This window comes from Manacus candei, unplaced genomic scaffold (assembly GCF_025592945.1).
Source record: "Manacus candei isolate 608988 ecotype Guabito, Panama unplaced genomic scaffold, ASM2559294v1 h1tg000063l, whole genome shotgun sequence".
Taxonomy (NCBI): domain Eukaryota; kingdom Metazoa; phylum Chordata; class Aves; order Passeriformes; family Pipridae; genus Manacus; species Manacus candei.
The window spans coordinates 3293732-3314698 of NW_026138111.1; the positions used below are offsets into that span (position 1 = coordinate 3293732).

Consider the following 20967-nt stretch of genomic DNA (forward strand, 5'->3'; position numbering starts at 1 on the left):
TTCCTGTGAAGTACACAACTAATTTTACTTTTCCAATCTTTAAAAATATCCACGATCCAGACAAATTAGAGAGATTTTAAAAAACATAAGTAATGAAGAGCTGTATGAATTTGTATCCCTAACCACAGCATCTTGTCAGCATATGTGGAAGGTGTTCATAATAGATCAGCAACAGATAGGGACACATACTCTGACTATTAACATATGCAACAAGTATAACTTGATGAACTATTATGGTATTGCTCCATGAAAATTAAACCAGATACAGTTCTGTCTTTCTGTACAAAAACATGCAAACACAGTGACAATGGAGGTAAGCAGAAGCTGAATTTCTATTGGAAAACACTATAAATTATTTTAAAATATTTTTAATAAGTCTGTGTAAAAAAAAATCACAGTGGTACAAACACAACCTCAAGGGACTTTTGACAGAACTACTCACTGAGTCAATCAAGATGTATGATTTTGCCCTTGTGTCAGAGGCAGAGGCCTGAGAAAAATACACATCCACAGAATATTCTCTTCCCGGCTCCAGACAGACTGGAGTTTGCAGAATTGCAATCCTGTTCAGCAGAAATGAAGCACAATTATAGCCAGCAGTCAGGACAAGGCAAGTCTATGGGATGCTGTGAGCATTCCCTTCGCTCTGTGCCTGCATCCTAATGCCTGCAGCCTGGAGCAAGCCCTGCTGCTGTGAGGAGCACAGCCAGCCCCATGCTTGCAGGCTTTGGAAAGCTGCATGACTTCTGACAAATGATTCACCACGCACAATTTAAACCTGGGGAGATTAAACTGAAAAGGGCAGGTTTCACTACTTCAAGCAAAGGGGGTTGCAACTCACTGTTCATATTCATCCTTTCTTGTCCCTGTTTAAACAAGACATCGCTCACATCCTCTTGACTCCTCTCTATTCTTTACATAGGTCCAAGCTGAAAAGCTGTTTTTTAGAAATAGTATCGTATATATAGTCAATATTTCCCTTCTGTACTGAGGAAGCTGCAGTTGGATCTTCACCAAAGCAATGACTAAGGCCTGCAAGATCTCAGGCTGCTCTCCTGGGTTGGGCAGACTTTTGCCAGACTGAGGACTGGGACATCAGTCTCTTCCTTAGAGCCTACATGGTACTGTGGTGTGACAGCAACAGAAAAGGCCACACATGTGTTTCTGATATTCCCACTTTCCCACACATTTGTTGCTCTACAGTGCTTTAGTAAACGATATATACACAGAAAATACACAGGCAAAAGGACAGGAACAGTCAGACCTCTTTGTAGCTGGGAGAGGCAACACATGTGGCTCCTGTGAAAGGATCTTGTTTTTGCAGCGTTGACCTGACAAGGTACCAGTAGGCTGGATGGCAACACTTGCTAGCCAATCTTCCAAGGACTATAAACAAAAGACAAAAATTACGGTAATTTTTTTGTATCTGAGAAACCTGCTTTCTCTTTGTCAGGGTTAATGAAAGTCATCTGAATGATGGCACACGGCAGTGACATAACAGATTTTTCTCTTTATTCTTTACAGCACTAAAAACCAATGTTATTTGAGAGAAATGCATTGTATTTGCAATGGCCAATTGAAAAGTAGAGATGGAAATGGGACCTCAGCTGGTTCAAATGAAAAGAGCTCTGTTAAAGTCACTAGAGTTGTTTCCTTTCTTAGCACAGTGTTATTCTGGAAATATTCTTCATTAGCTGCCTCCTCACATATCTAATAAGGAATAGCAAACATAAAAGAGTGTATAACATATATATTTAAAACTCAACTCTTCAAGCCTTGGAAGAAAAAAGCTACATCAAACCAGCCCACTGACAATTGTTCCCATGTTTTAAGACACTGGGAGTTTTGTTTGCCTCAGAGTGACAGTCAGAGTAAGCAAAAGAGTAAGGCACAGACAAAAGCTGGTACCAATAAAACACTTGCCTGTGTTTTTGAAGACATGGGTGTGGACCTGGTTTTAACCAGATTTGGATTAAGAGATTTCCCTAGACATGTCTTCATCATTGAGAAATCTTCTCCAGGCAAAAAATAGTAATTTGGCTATTTTCCTACAATTTTCACACATCTCAGAGCCCAGATGGTGCAACTGGGAAGCTGGATGCCTGCAAAAGCCCTGGATAAATATCTACTCAGATCACTTCTGCCTGTGCACATTTTCCTGCCCAAAAAACACCAGCTAGAAATACAGTGTGCCCATCTAAAAGGAACTGCATTTTCCATGTGTTTGATTTGTGAGCAAAAGTCCAGTCCAAGCAAAGGTGCCAAAAGAGAAACATTCAGAACATGAAATCTTGGCTGATGCTTAGAAAACACTTGTAGGGCTGATTTTTCACATTTCAGTGGAAAAGGATAAGAGGATCAGTGGAGCACATGTTATTTGGTTGGTAAGGCAACTTGTTACTTGGTGAAAAGGCAAGTCATTTTAGTTTTAAATATAAAGAATAGGACAAGTTGCTCATTCTATTAGTGATAAAACAGAGCCTGCATCTATCAAAACATCACAAGACATGCAAGACATCACAGATACCTCAGGCTCATAACGAATTGTGATATCAAAGTCCATAGCAAAGGGAACATTGTTGATGGCAAATCTCAGCCCAGCTCCACTGGGAACACGGGCAAAGCCAGGTCCTGTCCATGTCACAGACCGACCAGCGCTGGGCTGCCTGAAAACCACTGCCAAAACAGAGTCCTGTCCAAACTGCATCGCACCCTGCAAAGACACACCGACATTTTCAACGACCTGCTCAGTCAAATTACAAAGAAACAAACTCATAAAAAAGAAAGGAAATATTTTTGCCACACTGTTTACTTATTTTGGCCATGAGTTAATCTCATTTTCTGAACAAGTTTGGGATCGACAATCTAAGAACTCTCCCATACGTAGGATGTTTAGGGTCACATGTCAAGAAAAGCTTCCTATGGCTTTGCAACAACAGCAATGAGAAGGACTAGAATCCATCAGTCTCTGAATATTTCGCTTCTCCAAACATTCACATTGCAAACCTTTCATACGTGGCTGGACTCTTCATTCTAAAAAACAATTACCTTTCATGGGGACTTCTAAAAATTCATTGAACCCGAGCCTACAATGTCACTGGGCAGTGTAAACCAGTCACTGTGAATCATAAAATGTCTGGCCCAACTGTGTAGCAAAAAAATTGACTTAATTTGTGTCAGAATTATAATGTCTAAGACTGCAAATCCCTCGTGCTCAGGCATTTCCTTGCCCTTTGTCACAAAATAAAATTGTATTATTTGATGTAAACTTAAGTAACTACTCAAGTACCAGTTTACCTGTTCCAGTCCAGATTTTCTTACAGTTCGTTTCTTGTTCCTGTTTAACACAATCTTTCCATTTTCAATAATGAACTCATAGCCTTGCTTCTGCAAGTAGATGTCACACCTTGGAAGAGTGCTTGGCTGAACCTGTGAAGTAATGAGAGAGGAGCAGCACTGTGTCAACAACGTTGAAGGGTAGGTAAGCAACCAAATGAAAATCCACATTCTTAAAACAGGCTCTATTCTCTACAGGGTGAAACTCTAAACTATGGCCCAGCATTTGCCAGAAAACCTTTTCCCTCACTCCCTTAAAATTAACTTCCACTTTCTCTCATAAACTATGCCTCAGACATCTGTTTTCCATTTAATTATTGGACTGCAGGATGATTACTGGTTGTGATTATAGCTAAATATTTGTGGATGTGACCTGCAAATAAACATTTTTTGTTATTTGTTCTCTATAGCTTCTGGACAACACGTCAGAGCAGAAATGTTAATAAAAGCATAGGCAGAGGAAGGGATGCATTCCAGGCTTGTAGTCTGCATGGGGAACAACTACCCCCATGCTGAAGGGGAAACAATAAATAAAAATTAATTTTTCTAAAAACATTACAGATGGATGCCAAATTCTTGAGGAAATTGGGCTACAATCAGTGCCTTTATATAAGGCAGCAGGAATGAGTCCAGTGAAGCAGAGAGTAATTTGACTCTTCCCCTTTTGGAGATTCCCAGAAATATAACAGTTTATGATAACGGTTGGCAACTCAAACGCTTTCCTCTAATTTAAATAATTAAACTGTTTTCTCTAATTCATGCCAGACCAGCCGGCACTTGAGAAGCAGCAAGGGCAGCTTTGTAGGTCACAGCACGTTGTAGGTACTGTCCCTTTGTAACAGCCACATTTATGGGATAATCATGTCCGTGAAAAACAAAGATGAACTGAGCATGGTCAAGGGACTTGCTCTGCATTTTCCTGCTAAAGAACCACTCCAGCTGCTCCCCAGGCAAGGGCTCTTCTTCTCAGCCTCAGCTCTTGTGCCACCACTGCATGGATCCCCTCTCAGTACGACACCTAAAAAGCCAACTACCTACCAAGGGTGCAGAGCCAGAAAGGGGCTTTGCATGCTCAGCTTCATAAATGTAATAATCCAGAGGTAAGAAGAAATAGCCTGGAGCTGGCTCGTTGCACTGGCGGCTCACGATGTTGGGAAGACACTTGCACTGACCATCCTTTGGTGAGCACCTACAGCAAAAGGGTAAAGGGAGGATGTCAGAGTGTGGCATAGCTGGGTCTTCACAGCACAAGGGCAGCTCAGATCCACCCTTGTTTCTGCATTGCCTCATTTCTCCCATTGCCGGATCACCTCTGTTATTAAACTTCTTCCTACCCCCCCCCTCTGTTTCTGATGCTGGATTCATTCAGTGCTACTGTTCCATCACTTTGGAGACATGACATGTTTTGTCTTTCTCTGTCTGTTCCATACCTGAAGCACTGATTCTTTTGTTTCCTGAGCATCTGTTACTATCTATTCCTGTATCCATTTCTTTTATCTCTTTCTGTAACTATCACTGTATCATGATTTTTAATCATCTGTCACTCACAGTTATAGAGGCAGAACATGAGATCAGAAGGACCTTTGATTTGATGTGAATATGGAAGTTTCCATATATTTACAGTCATATTTAACACACTAAATTATTTATCTACTCACAAGGAGCTGCTCTACAGCATCAGACTATGTGCTCCTATGTCTGAAGTCTAACAGCAGTAGTGAAGACCCCTGCCCAACAGACTTCTGAAGTAACTCAACTGAAACCAAGCTTGCTTCTAAAATTATGCATTTTGAACAGCAGCCAGAAAAAAAAAAATCTAGCATTTAAAGTAGATGCAGGAAACTAAGGTGAAAATGTCACCTCTAACTTACTTCTAATTTATACAAATATTAGGGTCTTTGGTTCTCTCAAGCCATGCATTTTATATTTTATATTAAATACATCTTGACTCAAGTTGATTCAAAGTTGGCTTCAAAGGAAATACGTAAATCCCCTTATCACAAATAAATTTCCAAAATCCCAACATGACTTTACTCTGTTTGTATATGATGAAATTACATCTACAGGCTATTTTCCCATCTGTATCAAGACTGTATTAACCTAATCAGAAAATCTAGCCTAAGAGCTTATAAAAATTAAAACCAGGAAAGAACTTGAAGAACTTTAACTTACAAGTTATTCTGGGATCCACCAATATCACAGTCACATGGAGAACAGCCATTCAAGCTGTTGCCAAGACCCCAGTATCCAACCTGGAATACAAAGAAAGATTTTTTAATGACAAGTATTTAAATATGTAAAGCAAAACAGAACTCATTCTGCTGGATGAACAATGCTCTGGAGCCATGGGAGATTGCTTTTCTTACCAGATAGTACAGTCACTGCATGAGACAGACATTTACCCATTTGTGCAAGCAAGTTCTCTGTAAACAGCAAAGATTTTGAGGACATGATTTTGCACTTCCTTTCCTCCTTGGGAGCACTTCTCCCAGTCCAATTTGATTGCACAAATGTTTGTGAGCAGTGAAAAAGAACCAGATGTCAATGCAGAATGGTAGCATACAGCTGTAATATTATTTTGAAATTTGACTTATTGTTTAATTTTCTGGCAATTAATAGGTGTGAGGTGGGTGAGGAGACTTCCAAAACCACATGCAGAAGTAATAACAAAACCTTAATACGTACGAGGCATTTTTCACAGCGTTGCCCTGTGGTGAACCGCTGGCACAGGCACTCTCCTGTGGCAGGATCACAGATGGAGAAGGGCAAACTGCCAGAGGGATCACAGTTGCAGGCTGCAGGGACAGAAATGTGTGGTTACCTCTGCAGGCTCCAGTGACTGCCGGCAGCAGGACTGGCGTTTGCTTTAGATGTGGCATCAGCATGACAGGCAGTCTCTGTCCCCCAGACAGACACTCTACAGATGTACGTGCCCTGGCACCCTGCAGCCCACCGACTGCCCTTGGGAAATGGACCATTTCCTTTGGCAGGCCCCTCTCCAGGGGGAGCAGGGGCACTGGCAGAAAGCCCTGTGCAGTGGTTTGCTGTGTGCTTGTGCTGGTCTGCACAGTCATTGTGTGTGGCTGAGGACCACGGTGTGGGCATAACGTGCTCACAAACCCACAGTGTGCCTGGGGAGGGGCGGGATGTGTTTTTCAGCAAGCCTCTCTAAGAGGAATGGCTGGCTGGAAGTTCTCATGGCAAGGCAGCAGCTTCTGCCATCTTGACACTGCACTGCAGAGTCCAAATATCCGAACAGTCCATCTGTGGCTTTTCATGGACCCTTCATAGAATTACGGAATCATAGAATGGTTTGGGTTGGAAGAGACCTTAAAGATCATTTAATTCCAACCCCCCTGTCATGGGCAGGGACGTATTCTACTAGACCAGTTTACATAGAGCCCCACCCACCCTTGTCTTGAATAATTCCAGAGATGGAGAGTTCACAAACTCTCTGGACAACTGGTTCCAGTGCCTCACCACCTTCCCAGTAAAGATTTTCTTCCTAATATTTAAACTAAACCTACCCACCTTCAGCTTAAGGTCATTTCTCCTTGTCCTGTCCCTACATGCCCTTGTGAAAAGTCCTTTTCCAGCCTTCTTGTGAACCCCAGGTCTGAAGGCATTATTCCACGTGGAGCAGAGCAGGAGAGTCACCTCCCTCAACCTAATGGACACACTTCTTTTGATGCAGCCCACGATACATTTGGCTTTCTGGGCTGCAAATGCACATCGCTGAGTCATGTTGAGCTTTCCATCCACAAATACCCCCAAGTCTTTCTTCCCAGGACTAGTCTCAATCCATTCTCCTCTTAGTCTGTACTTGTGCTTGGGATTGCTCTGACCTGCATGCAGGACCTTGCACTTGGCCTTGTTGAACTTCATGAGATTATACTGATTTGGATGCTAAAATAATTTTCATGTGTTTATCTCCCTTTTCAATTAATTTGCATATTTAACAACCCTTCTATTAACAGCAGCCTGATCTATTACAGTATCCTATGCATTCTGAAAGTGATTTTGCATCTTTTCAGTTGCAGGAGCTGCCCCAGAAACACTACATGGCATTGACATTTAATTATAGTAGGCAACTGTGTATTCCGTGACTCAAGTAGTGCATCACTGTTGCATCTGTGCATTCAACTACCTTCATGTCTTAAAAATGGTTTGAAAAGAAGGATGAGAGAGGTGGTTTACATACGCTGGCAGCCCAGGGGGTCACTGCCACTCAGCCCATAGTAGTTTGCCCTGCACTTGTCGCAGCGAACACCCTCTACATTCTCCTTGCAAGGGCACCGGCCCGCCACCGTTCCCAGAGTGGGATCTGTGCGACTCTCGCAGGCGCCGTTGTGCAATGTACCTTCTGGGTCACAGTCACATGCTAGAGGAATGGTTAAGGGGATACATAAAAAAAGCACAGTTAGATGTAAGCATGAAAATGCAATTACAGAGTTGCTAGTAATCCTCCTTTGGCTCCTTAAGGACTTTTCATACCAATCAATTGCTACAATTAAATTACACTCAGAGCATTTTCCCCATCCTATGTTAATACTGAATTTAGCTCATCTTTCAGAAGTGCTTTCATGTCTGAAAGACTATTTTTCTTGCATATGGCGGGTGTCCAGCAAAAGTTATTAATCCCCCCATCATTTTGCACCCCTTCTGCAGTACCTGAAGGCCCTAGAAGCAATATGACTACTGCAATTCATATTTATATTGATGTTGCTCAAGAAAGCTGATAGTTCTGCTGGATTCTAAGCTCAGTAATAAATTGGAATATGCAGCTCCTTTTACAATGGTGGTTTGAGGATACTGTCATGCAGCTACTTTATAAGGCAGTTTGGATATTGTAGGTTTGGTAACATTTTTACAACCATACGAACAGTTAAGCGTGGGGATGCTGCAGGGTTCAGAGCAAAGAGAACCAGAACCACGCTGTTTTGAGTCATTCTTACAGAAGCTAAAAAGGGACGCTTACAGAGGCACGCCTGAGGGTCTGAAATGACTTTGAGTGGATCCTGGTAAAAGAAGCGTTTGCACTGGTCACAGTGTTGCCCGGTGGTGTTGTCCTGGCAGTCCTCACAAACCCCACCGCTGACCTCGCCACTGGCCTGGTACACGGCCATGTCAAAGTGGCATCTGCTGGAGTGGCCGTTGCAGTTACAACCTGAAACCAAGACAAACAGTGGGGTATTTCACACCATGACTCCTGTTGTGGTCTGGCCACCATTGCTGTCTACTGCTAACACAGGATTACTGTGACTTGTATGATTTCAGTGCCCAACAAGATGATAGCTTCCCAAGCCTTGTGTGTTACAGCTGGGGGAGAGAACTGGGCCCTAAACTTGGAGAAGTCCCCATGTGGGTGAGTGTGAACACTGCTCCACCAAAGAAAGCTCTAGCTGAATATTTGTTACAGATCCTAATACATTATTCTTGTACATCCCACTTTACTCATTGCGTTGGGCAGGGCACGTCTCCAGGATGAAGGACCACCGCCTCCCTGAGATCTTGATTTATGGTGAACTTGCCACCGGCTGCCGCAAGAGAGGAGCCCCAAAGAGAAGATACAAGGACTCCCTAAAACAACATCTCAGCCTGGGCCATACTGATCACCATAACTGGTCTACTCTGGCCTCCAATCGGGAGGTCTGGAGACACACCATCTATAACGCTGCTGATGCTTTTGAGAAAGCACGCAGGATCACTCTTGAGGAGAAAAGACAATGCAGAAAGAATCGTGCCTTGCAGAATATACCATCTAAGGAGTCTTTCTGCTGTGCCTTTTGCAACCGGACATGCCTATCTCGTATTGGCCTTTTTAGCCACCAACGTGCCTGCAACAAATGTGGGTAGAGCCCTTCCCAAATCTTCATTCACGAAGCCCAGCCATGATGATGATGATGATTCTTGTACATCCCACTTTACTCATTATTGTGAATATAAATAATTTAGCCTTGTCTAAATTCTTTCACTCACATGAAAGACACTGCAAGTCAGTGAATGATCTTTTTTGCATTAGGTGCTTTTTCCTCTCTTTATTGTTTTTTTCTCTGTATGAAAAATAAGAATATGAAACAGTTCTACTTCTCGTAAGGTAACACAGTACCTATGTGGTGTCTATCTGTTTTTCTGGATGAGGCATGGAAAAGTCTCCCTCCCAGGAATCTAGCCTTCCCATTATGCATTGGACTGTGATTGTGCTACAGCCACCTCCAACTATTAAAAAGGAAAATATCATGTTTGAGTTACGTTTGCAAGCATTATCTTCTGTCCTTTCAGCTGGCCTCCAGGGAGCATCATTGTAGAAATCTTTACATCTTTCACAAGACAAACCTTCAGTGTTATGGTGGCAGATACATCTCCCTTGGACCTGTAACGTGGTGAGAAGAGTTTGGAGATGAGATGACGAGAGGAGAGGAGAGGAGAGGAGAGGAGAGGAGAGGAGAGGAGAGGACAGGACAGGACAGGACAGGACAGGACAGGACAGGACAGGACAGGACAGGACAGGACAGGACAGGAGAGGACAGGAGAGGACAGGAGAGGAGAGGATCTGTTTGAGGTATGCCAGTAAGATCAGGAAAATTCAAAGCTCTTTGGCTCCCTCAGCTGACATAATTCTTAATTATTTGAGTAAAAGGTCTGGAGAATCCCTGCAAATTTTAACCAAATAGTTTTAAAGCCACTGAGCAACATTTAGAAAAAAATACTTATAGAGATATCGAGGGAGACTTTAACCTTTTAGATTCTCTCTCTCTCCCTTTGCCTACATGTCTTAATATTGAGACACATATTTTTCAGGAGAAAAAACTCTTGTTCCTGGAGGGAAAGAATTTGAAATCATGTTCCTGGAATTTTTAATAATCCATTTTTCATGGATTAGCTTTGCATTATCAGCTATTCTTTGTGCCAATGCCTTCTCTCCTGCTGCAGAGCCCCCAAGCCCAGCTGGAGAGTGGAATGCACCCAACAAATGGCCATTCAAGTCTGCACACACCATAGGCTACTTACTGCATTACGTTTGCACCATTACAGCTCTGGTATTTGGCTGCTATTATCAACATGTCTTGTCCCAGTTGCTTTTGAAACACCACCCTAGTGTCAACAAAGAGACACCCTCTGTGCATTCCAAACCAGGGCTTTGAAGGAAGAATCTGCATTGAAACATTTAACAACTTGCAGTTGCAAATGGTCAGTCCAAAGATTATCAGAGATCTTCCTCTCCCTCCCTCCATCTCTTCCTTCTCATAAAATACCAGGTAGGGACCGCCCTTTTTGTAGGCAGCATTAATGACGCACCATCCCAGACTGATGGAAAACATCTCCCCGCAGATTCTGCATGGAATCACACTGGCTGGCATGGCCATTGCAAAAGCAGCTGCCCTGCACAACCATCTCATAGATGGCATAGTAGTACTTCTCAAGGGGATCACTGTGTCTTCTTCCAAGCAGAGCATCCCCAAGGGTGTGGAGTTTAGTAAAATTGATCCTCAGGTTTGTCAGTGTAATGAGCTCTGGAAGGAAAGAAGAGAGATCAAGAGCCCAAGTTCACTCTAAAATGAACAGCATGAAATCTGCAGCTTGGATCAGTCATCCAAGAATTCTTCCATAGTGAAGAAATAATGGAAATGATCCAATATTGGCCAAGACCACTAATGTGTACAGTGCCAGGGCAAGGACCACTCCTGGCACACGGCTGTGTAAGCATTAGCACCCTCCTTAGTATGGCTCTGCATTTTCCCAGCCACTGGCTTCATGGGTTCATGTGCACCTCTGGGACTGCTCCCAAAAAGCAGCGTGGATTGGGCCTGATCCCAAAAGGAAAGACAGTTTAGCTACATGGATGAACTTTGCAGAGCTCTGCCATTCGCCCTCAGGGCTAGAGAACAGGACTGGCCCCATTTTATTTATTAATACAATGTCACTGTAAGATCTTTAGGTACTTAATTTTCAACGTCATTGACTTTACACTACCTGAGCTGTTGATCTTTTCAGTGTACAAAACAAACAACACCAGGAAAATATCTTTGGAGAAAACCTGTAGTGTCCATACCTTGGATATAGGGCACATATGGATTTTCTATGTCAAAGCTGGGATCCAAAGCTTTTAAAACAACCTGCAAAACAAATTGATACAGCTGTAGAGATGGGATGAGCACCCACCTAAGGGATCAAATGACAGGCCCCTCCCTTTACCACGTACAGACAAGAGACCTTCAGCTGCAGTAACAGAGCTACATATGATCTGAACTCATACAAACACAGCCACCTGGCAATACCTCGCCTTCAGTTGAGGGCTCGATGTCTGAATATCTTGAATCACAAATGATGTCTCCCATACTTTTTGCTGGACCGGAAGAGATGTTGGGAAAAGAAGCTGCACAATCATGTGCAAAATATCTAAACACTTTCCAGGACTGACCAAAATCGGTAGAGCGCTCAACTAGCATTGCTGCAGGCCGAAATGTCTGCAAGAAACATTTCAAGAATTCCTTAAGCAGGCATTGATAAAACATCTCAGGGGTTGTTATACTGATATTCCTCTTTGGGGGATGCTAAAATTCTGTGTTTGGGATCTTGTAGCTCATTACAGGGCTACCGTGCTGGTTACATGATTTTCTGAAAAAGCCAGATTATTCATTAGAACCTCTCTCTAGCAGAAGGGAAGGGTAACCTTCCATACAGATACAAGATCACTTTCTAAGTAAGGAAGTTTACCATAACGATGTAGAAATTTTGTAAAAAAAAAAATAAAAAATTGTAGCCATCTGTGTCATAATGGTTATGCATGAGAAGGCTGAACTAAATTGAAAGAGCAACTGCAGTTCAGATATGTCCTAAATTTTTAGGGTCTAATTTTGCAATTTATTTTTCCGCTTTAATTCTCAAATTTATAGAAAATAGGACCAGAAGGCACATGAATAGGAAGCTATTCAGCCTATCCTCCTCCCCTAAGGCAGGATCAACTATAATTTAACCATACTTGACAGGTGTTTATCTAACCTGTTCTTACAACCCTCTAAAGATGGAGCTTTCACTGCCTCTCTAAGCAATTTATTCCTCTGGCTAAGTAATTAGTGTTTAACGTTACATAAAATCTCTGGTTAAAGATGTACCTTAAAGGTCAGGATAAGATGGCTGAACTGGAATAAAGTTTCTAGGTCCAATCTGATGCTGACGTGGTCAATGCCTGAAAAGAGAATGAAAATGAAGATCACAATGCGTACATAGAAAGGGTAGCTGAGACAGTTTTCCCATGGGGAATTTAAAGATGCCTTTTCCAGCACAGCAGCTAGACTCTTTAGGGCATCACCTGTGCACAAACCCAGTGTGTGGCTGGATTGCTCTCCCCAGGGCAATATGATTTTCTGCCTTCCTGACACTGCCACTGGCAGTGCTGCAGGTCACTGAGACTGCAGGACCTGGTTAAAGGTCCTGTTCAGATAATTTGAATAGTAAATGATGGTGATGGTTCTGGGTTTATGTGTTCCTGTGTCCAGTTAGGTTTATTTTTTAAAATCCATTCAAATAATTTACTTATTTCTAAGGAAAAAAAAGAGAAACTCAATAAAACTATGGGGTTTTCTTCATGCTAAACAGAACTGTTAAACCCTCCTATACTGCCAGACCTGAAATTTATCATGAGCAGAACTACTACACCAGACATCTTCCAAAATTGCAACAAGTATAGAAAAAACCTCCACAATTCATGCATTCTCTGCAGAGACTTGCAGGAGTTCAGCCAGTACCCCCACTGTTCACATCTGCATGCAGCATCCCAGGGCTCCTGCTGACCAGGCTGTGCATGAGACCTCATCCCAGAAGAAAGATTGGGAGAACAAGGAAAGCTCTTCTCACAGCTGGCCCACAGATTTATTGGCAGTGGTGTCCAAAGCTAGTGACAGATTCTTGCTAAACTCTATGAAAAAACAAGGTTTATAAATTTTCGGCTGGATACTCAAAACAAAGGTAACATATTACCTTACTTTTTCTATGCCTTAATTTCCAACCAGTCAAATGTTTTTTACATATTCACTGTATGTCAAATAAGATAGAGTAAATGTTATTCCTCCTAGCATAGTGCTTTACACTATTTGTTTTTAAATGGGTATTTGTGTTTTACACACTGTCATTACATGACATCACATCTGTAGGCAAATATATCTTTTGCCATAAATCACATTTCCCTGAAAGGCAGACACCCTGTGGAAAATACATGGTCTCCATGTATAATCATGCATTGCCACTGGTTCTCTGGCCATCTCTTGGAGATACCGTGGTTAAAACTTGTCCATAGAAAAATGGACTTTCTGATATACTGCTACACATAAATGGGTTCAAATCACTCAGCATTACTGAATCAAAGAACAGATGTGCTGTTGTTTCATCTCTTCATAAAGGCAATATGGTGAGTGCCAATGGCATAATCTCATATCAACATTTTGAAGCAATATTTTCTCAAAGAAACTTACCATTTTCTGACTGCCACCACTTCTTTTTCCTATCAGGCTCAAACGTTGTGATAACATTTTCAATCATGTGACTGTTGCGCTGGGTATAGGGATTATATGGGTATCTGGAATCACAGAGAAAGCACTTCTGTTCAGCCTAGAAAACAAAATGAGCAGAATAAAATATTAATTTTGTCTCTTCACTAAAAATCAAGTGGATGTACACATATTTATGCAATTGCAAGACTGGCACCTGTTATGTTGCTTTGGGTGCCTGTACTTTTAATCACTCAGGCTTTCATATATAAGGGATAAGCCCAAGAAAATCATCATATGCATGAAGCATGTACATAGTAAGTGTTGGTCTTGGTCTGCCACAGGTATTCTATAAAAATTACACTTTTTCAGTTGTGGAGAAGGGATCTCAGTAAGAGCAGGTACAAAGTAAGTAGCTGGCCTGGGCTGACACCACCACCCTGACCACTGTAAGTGTATTTTGTAGGCATAGGAAAACTGCAGAAGTTTAAAAACAATGCAAAGGAGGAAAATTAGGCTTTCAATAGGATAAAAGGGTCTTGTTTGAAAATGTTACAAGCAGAAGATGAAGTGGCTGGATGTGCCACTCCATGAGATTTGGGCAGAACCTGAGTGAAATGGCTCAAGGATAAGCCAAAGCAGAAGGTGATGCCCAAGGTGTGTGCCTGGCTTGCAGGGACGGTGGCAGGAAGAAGAGTGGATGACACAGCACCCCAGAGGGAGCTGAAGGAGGAGGCATGGGTTCAGTGCCCGTGGGTGGGACGCTGGCAGGGATGCTCCTGAAAACAGAAAGTGGAAATCAGTGGTAAGAGCTGGGCTGGAAATGACCCAGAAGGGGATGGATAGAGAGGCATCCCACTTGGCACACTCAAGATCCACAGAGAAGCATTGGGAATGGTTTATACATCTTTGTATTATGAAATCACCTGGGAGTTATTCACATTTAAAGAAATTAATAGCCATAGATTAACAGATATGGTATAATTCATGTGTTTTAAACATTATGATAAATATGTATTATATTCAGTCATTCTATACCACCCTTGACAAGTGTATGAATATACAGTTTAGAAGACAAGAGAGAAATACAAAAAATACTCTGTCGTCTCATTTCACAAAGCTCTGGTAAGAAAGCACTTGGTAGGACTGCATTCACTCTCTGATTTACATAAATGCATACAATATGATATTTGGTCAACTTGTGTTTAAGGTTGCTCCATAAAAATCTGCTCGAAAGGACAAGCATGTGTATGTCCATACAAGTCATGTCTGGCAGATCCCATTTGCCTCTGAAGTGCTGGCTTTATACTCTCCTCAGTGCTGTCCCCTTTTTTTTCCTTTAAAAAGATGTGTAGGTAATATATTCAATCATAGAGCTAAAAACCACTTAACCTAATTTAGAAATAAAATCACATATTAAAGACTGACAATGATTTCCAGTGCTTCTTTTCAAACACAAAGCAGTTGAATTCTTTTTTTTTTCCATAGGAATTTTCAATAAGACATCCCAACTGACTCCTGGATCTTGGTAGCTTGCCATGTTGACTAACACTCACTTTCACAAGTAAGGTTTGCTCTTGTCATGATGCCTGACACAGGTCATCAAAAGAGGAACTGAGGGAGGAAGAACTTGGCTTTACAAGATGAATGATGCAAAGTTCCTGGCCTGCCTCCAGCAAAGCACTCAAAATGTGCTGGTGAGAAAGAGAATTGAGTCAAGTGGGACTGAAACACTATTGGTGACACACACATTTAAGGCGAGCTGATGGAACAGAACACATTGCCAGAGTATAAGTCTCTCTCTTTCGAGCTCTGCAAAGCAGATTTGTAGTTTTCACCCTCTTCAAGAGACAGCCACCAGGGGTCAAGATATGTTGAAGCAGCATTAAATCACAGGGATTATTGCAGAACAGCTGCTCCTTTTCATGAGTCTGTATTTACATAATTCAAAGGGTAAGTACAGGCAAGCGAAAATATTAATTTTTTATCGCTCTTTGATCTCCTCCTAAAAAGCAAGAATAAAAGGCAGTCATCCAGCTTAAGGGCCAGAAAGATGGTTCAGGTTATTTCAGCAAAGGAAAGAGGTATTTACGCTTTGCAGAAAACTGTGGTTCCAACATGCAACTTGGAGCAGTGCCTGGTGCCATCTCTGTACCTTACTCTGCAAATGTGTCACACCATTTAGCCAGAAGGTCATAAAATGTAACTATTTTCAATTGCTCATAAATGAAATTGTATTTTAACTTCCTCTTCAGCCTAAGCTCTTATTTAGTGAAAATATTTCTATTTGTGACAATTTATTAGTTCAGTGAGGCCAAGTCCTCCAGGATGTGCAACAGAGGAATTCCCATTCCTTCCTGGCATAGCTCCCATATGCTCACTGGTCCCCCTCATCACTGTGGCCAGAGTGAGAGGGATCCCTCTGATGAGCCACATTTTCAATCTGCCAACCCACCTATATGGCCAAAGACTGGACTACAGCATTAGGTCTTCCCTTTTCAGAGACAGCTTTCTGCTTTCAGCAACACTGGTCTCATTTCAGATCAAAGGACATGAGAGGACATGGTGTGAATCTCTGAACAGGCTGCCTCAGGTTTCAACACTGTATGGACATGTCCTTCAGTGAAGGTCCACCAAGGCAGTGCCTGCCTGTGGGACTCTACTGCTCCTGCACTCACACACACACAAACCATAGTCTTCACTTCTGAGTCGTGAGCAGGAAGAGGACTTGCAGTGCAAAGCTCCTTCAGAAATCCCTGTGCTCAATCCTTGTGTGTCTCAGGGATGTTTCTCCCCCTTGAGAAGCTACACATCACCCTGGAGGCTGTTTGCTGCCAAACTCTCCATATGTGCTACAGTAAGGCACAGCCTTCCACCAGACTTATGTCACACTGTCTGATGATTATTCAGACAACTCCCACAGAAACTTCCTACTCTGGGCAAATTCCCTGAACAGATGAGAATACTGTTGGTAAGCAGAGTTCAGTTTATTAAAAAAGAAGGAGCAAACCAACCTCTAGGTAGCCCACAATACAGTACTTCTGAGGGCTGTTCATCCCACAGGTTGATGAGGCTGTCAGTTGCTTGCTGCGACCCCAGAGGAGGTTCCCAAGGGCTGGGTAGCAGGACCCGGCATCACAGTCGTGCTGTGTATTCTGGGGTCTTATCAACGCTGAGCACAAAAGAAGATCAAAGAGAGATTAAATTGCTTCATGTACTCAGCAGTATTCTCCAGACAAAATCATTTAAATCTCAACACCAGCAGAAAACTAAATTATCCTTTGCCTGAACTCCTTCTGTCCTTAGTAATACCTTTTTTGAAGAACTTTGGTAATGAACGCGCCTTCTACAAAATAATAATAAAAAAAATATAGCTAGCATATTGCAAATCCATGGTAAAACTTAGATTTTCAGCACATTATTTTTCAGTAAAAATGCCAATCTGCCATAAGCAGTAATTTATTATGCTTCCTACACTGGTATGCCCATTGACAGCATTCCTACAGCAGAATCACAAGCATTTCAATTGACTCTGTGAGCAGAGACAGATTGGGATTAATTCTGCTGATTTGTGTTGATTTCCAAGTGATAATGGTGGACCTGAGACCAATATTGACATCAGGGGTCCTCAGATTTTCTGTTAATTTGCAACAAATCCCTTGTCTAGTGTCAGAACTCTCTGTTCAGACCCCATGGTATGGTCCTTAATAATTAAACAGAGTAATTCTGAATTCTCTAAATAATTGCAGGAGTTTTTCATTTATTTTGCCTGAAACAACTTCAAATATTTTCCCCATTATATTAAGACTTCCCTTACAGGGCTTGTCCTTTTAAACAAGTTCTGTCCTGAAACCCAGAACAGGAATGGGTACCTTGGAGGCTTTATCTTTCAGCTTTACTTGGCTCAACTTGTTATAAAAGGTGCAGTTAAAAAAAAAACCAAAATTGATACAAGAAGATCCCACAGAACACCAGAAATGGTAATGCAATTACAACAGTAAAAAATACAGCATTTTGCAGCCAGATTCCAGTCTATGGCTCAGGCTATAGTTAGATTATGACAGAGGCTTGACTCTTTAGGTGTAAAGCAATGCCTATGTTTGGTTAGCCTTCTCTCTTTATTTATACAGATCCACACTCATTATTAATTAGCTGATATTGATTGCACCTCTTGGGCCCTGATTTAGATTCAATTACAACATGTAACTTCTTTGTACTTAAAGGTTTCATATCACTCGTGGGTCCTAGGTAGGAGAGTGGGGAATAAGGACTCACTGTCATGTTTCTCAATAGTGTCTTCTTAAAAGAAGCACTCTAACAAAATCTTGGAGATATGTAAGTCACATGATAATATTTTAAAGTTGGCCTGAGTAACTGTAGCATCTGTACTTACTGAGGTGTAACAGGATGGCCAGCCCCAGCCTCATGCCTCCCAGTGGAACTCAAACTGGCACCACTGCAAGAGAAGAACTGGTGGGTAACTTGGTGCTCTGCCTCACTAGGGCACCTTTTGCACATGGGGTACCCAGAGGGGTACCTTATTAAAATGATAGAGCCATAATAAAAATATAGAGACTAAAAGAAAACCCTGGCTTTGATTTAGTTCTAGAAAAAGATCTGTACACTTAGTGTAAAATAAAACCAGAATGCTATCACCTAAAATACTGTAGCACTCAAATACAAGCAACTTAATCCTAACTAGATTCAGCAGGGCTGTTTGCAGAGATCTAACTCTTTCTCTGAAAGTTCTTGTTTCTTTTCATTAACTTGAAACAAAGACAGAGGTCCTAATGAAGATGCTACTGAGAAATGCCTGATGTCAGGTGCTATGAATTTTGTCAGAGACAAGATATAACCACATCTTAAAGTGTGGTGAAGAAAACCAGGTAATTTCAGCATCAATGCAAAAGACTCGTACAGGGGAACCTCAGCATGAACCCAAGGGAGGTTCCTTGTGGCACCCTTCCTCTTCCTACCTACCTGGAGGAAAGTGAGACTTGTCAACACAAAACCTCTGTTGGAAAAACAAAGGCAGCCATGGGTATAAAAGACAACCCAGCATCCTGCCACCAAGTAGAACTCCCAAACCAAACCTACCCCCGTCTTTGCACCTTCCACCTCTTTCTCCATCTGTAGGCACCAGTGTACCCTGAAGCAGCTCTGGCTGCTGGGGCATCCCTGTACGAGCAAAGTGCCACTTCCCAGTTCAGTTCTTGTTCCTCTGAACTAAGATGAAATATCCCCCCAGAGCAGGCAGAACATAAGCGAGGGCAGTCAAAGCATTTCAGTTGTTACTGGCTCTGTGTGGGCTTGGTTCACACAGCTCTATACAGCACACAACACAACAGCCATACCTAGATGAGTAGTTCAGCAACCACAGGTAGGGAAAGCTATCAAGGGTTGCCAGGCTTTCATGCTGCTTCAGCTACTCTCACTGCCAAAACTGCAGAGAGCCTGGCATGTGACAGGAAGATGATGCTGGTGAGCATCCATGCAGCTGTGACTGGCTCCCTGGCTACACAGAGAGCTGGCCACAGATCCACTGTCTGAGGCAAAATTGAGCAAACTGCTGTGTTGGACTTTAAATTTTATACTCTGTCAGAATAATGGACAGACTCAGAGACAATTTAAGCTGCAACCACTGCGACAGCACTGTAGTGAAATATAGGTATCCATGGTAAGAGTGATCTTGGCAGATACACATCCCAATTCCTACCCTAACACTGTGACATTCAATACCGATGATACTCTTTAAACATGACTCCCTTTAACAGAGAAACAAGGACCAGCAAAACCCCAACATACTTTAGTTCCATGCTTAGCAGGAAAATTAAAAGATCTTACCTGGGTTCCAGGCAGCCAAGTGTTGCGGCTGGAAATGAGCACAATTGACTGAGGGAAGCAAGCAAAGGCAAACCAGTGCACTTCAGCTGGAGGAGACAGCGCGTCCCCCGAGGCACCAAGGTGTAGGTGAGAATGAGACCCAGCCTGCAACCTGTCAAAAGCTTGATTTGTGAACTCTTTCTGCTTCTGGCATCAGCAAATATGTTCACTGAAAGACAATTGTGACAGGTTAAGTTCATGGCAGAAAAAGTTCATGCAATTGAAAACAGAAGGCTGGGATTCCTAAAGTGCTGGCACACAACCCTTTACCTGTTGTTTAATTAAACATATGTTCAGTTAGTCTGGTTTGAAACCAAACATCGAAGTCTTTACATCTACTCAACATCAGAAGTCTAGTGGCACTGTGGTATCTGAACATGGGCTAGAAAGGATGATCTCTTGCAATAGGGGTGTGAATCGTCTGGCAGGGCTGATTTGGGGTTCTGAGGTGACTGTAAACATGCCCACCAGACAGGTGTCATCACACTCATGTGGACGTATCGGAACAACTTTGAATTAGTTCAAGCTCTGGATAATTGCTGTGAGCACTACGGTTTTCTCAATTTAAAGGTAAAGACAACATGGCAACATGAGCTACAACTTTGCATTTCAGCACAAGCTTTGCCTGTAAATGTCCCTGGCAGCAAGCACAGTGCAGGGTGATGTGTGGGGCACAGCACAGTTGTGGGAAATGCGGTGATGAAGGAGCTCCAAAACAGTGTTCACCAACTCATGCATGGAACTGGCCACTGTTTTTTGGTGTCTTTGTTGAAACCTGTGGCACTGTGATTCCAGTTTCCAGAATGGCAAGTTGTCTTGATACACATTTTTGGTTGTGATATATTTGTTATTGGTTCTCCTCCGACTGCTTGTAAGTATCATCACATCCTTAAACAGAAGGTTTTCTATATGTGTAAAATATGTTAATAATTGCTTTTGTTTTGGCAGTTCCTATTCTTTTGGGGAAAAAAGGTATGTGTTCTTTAATCCTATTGCAATGCTCAGTGCTAAGTGTCCTCTGCCATCACTTTGATTGTTCACTGTAGCAGAAATAATTCTTACACTTGGATTTTTTGAAATTATTTTCCTCAAATGCATGTGAAAATTACTTGTGAGAGACATTTTTCAGGCTAATTTAACCTGCATTTGGTTTTCACTCATGCATGATTACTTACTGTACAGATGGCTCATACTTAGTGGGTTTCAGTATTAAGAAATGTAAGACTAAATTATATTAAGATATTAAATTTACTTTTTATGT

The 20967-nt window shown here is 42.1% G+C and overlaps 1 protein-coding gene across 1 annotated transcript in view; it reads right to left on the reverse strand.

Annotated features, from left to right (window-relative positions):
* LAMB4 (laminin subunit beta 4) overlaps window positions 1-18250 on the reverse strand; it is a 40385-nt gene extending 22135 nt beyond the window's left edge. The window contains exons 1-17 of the mRNA XM_051805165.1: window positions 18217-18250; window positions 16838-16995; window positions 13809-13944; window positions 12453-12526; window positions 11616-11804; window positions 11390-11453; window positions 10636-10850; window positions 9589-9709; window positions 8315-8503; window positions 7538-7717; window positions 6022-6131; window positions 5509-5588; window positions 4375-4525; window positions 3322-3429; window positions 2528-2743; window positions 1265-1386; window positions 443-563 (exon numbers count right to left, since the gene is read on the reverse strand). Coding sequence (XP_051661125.1) covers window positions 443-563; window positions 1265-1386; window positions 2528-2743; window positions 3322-3429; window positions 4375-4525; window positions 5509-5588; window positions 6022-6131; window positions 7538-7717; window positions 8315-8503; window positions 9589-9709; window positions 10636-10850; window positions 11390-11453; window positions 11616-11804; window positions 12453-12526; window positions 13809-13944; window positions 16838-16995; window positions 18217-18250 — 2268 coding nt within the window. The remainder of the gene's footprint in view (window positions 1-442; window positions 564-1264; window positions 1387-2527; window positions 2744-3321; window positions 3430-4374; window positions 4526-5508; window positions 5589-6021; window positions 6132-7537; window positions 7718-8314; window positions 8504-9588; window positions 9710-10635; window positions 10851-11389; window positions 11454-11615; window positions 11805-12452; window positions 12527-13808; window positions 13945-16837; window positions 16996-18216) is intronic.
* Between the last annotated feature and the right edge of the window lie 2717 nt (window positions 18251-20967).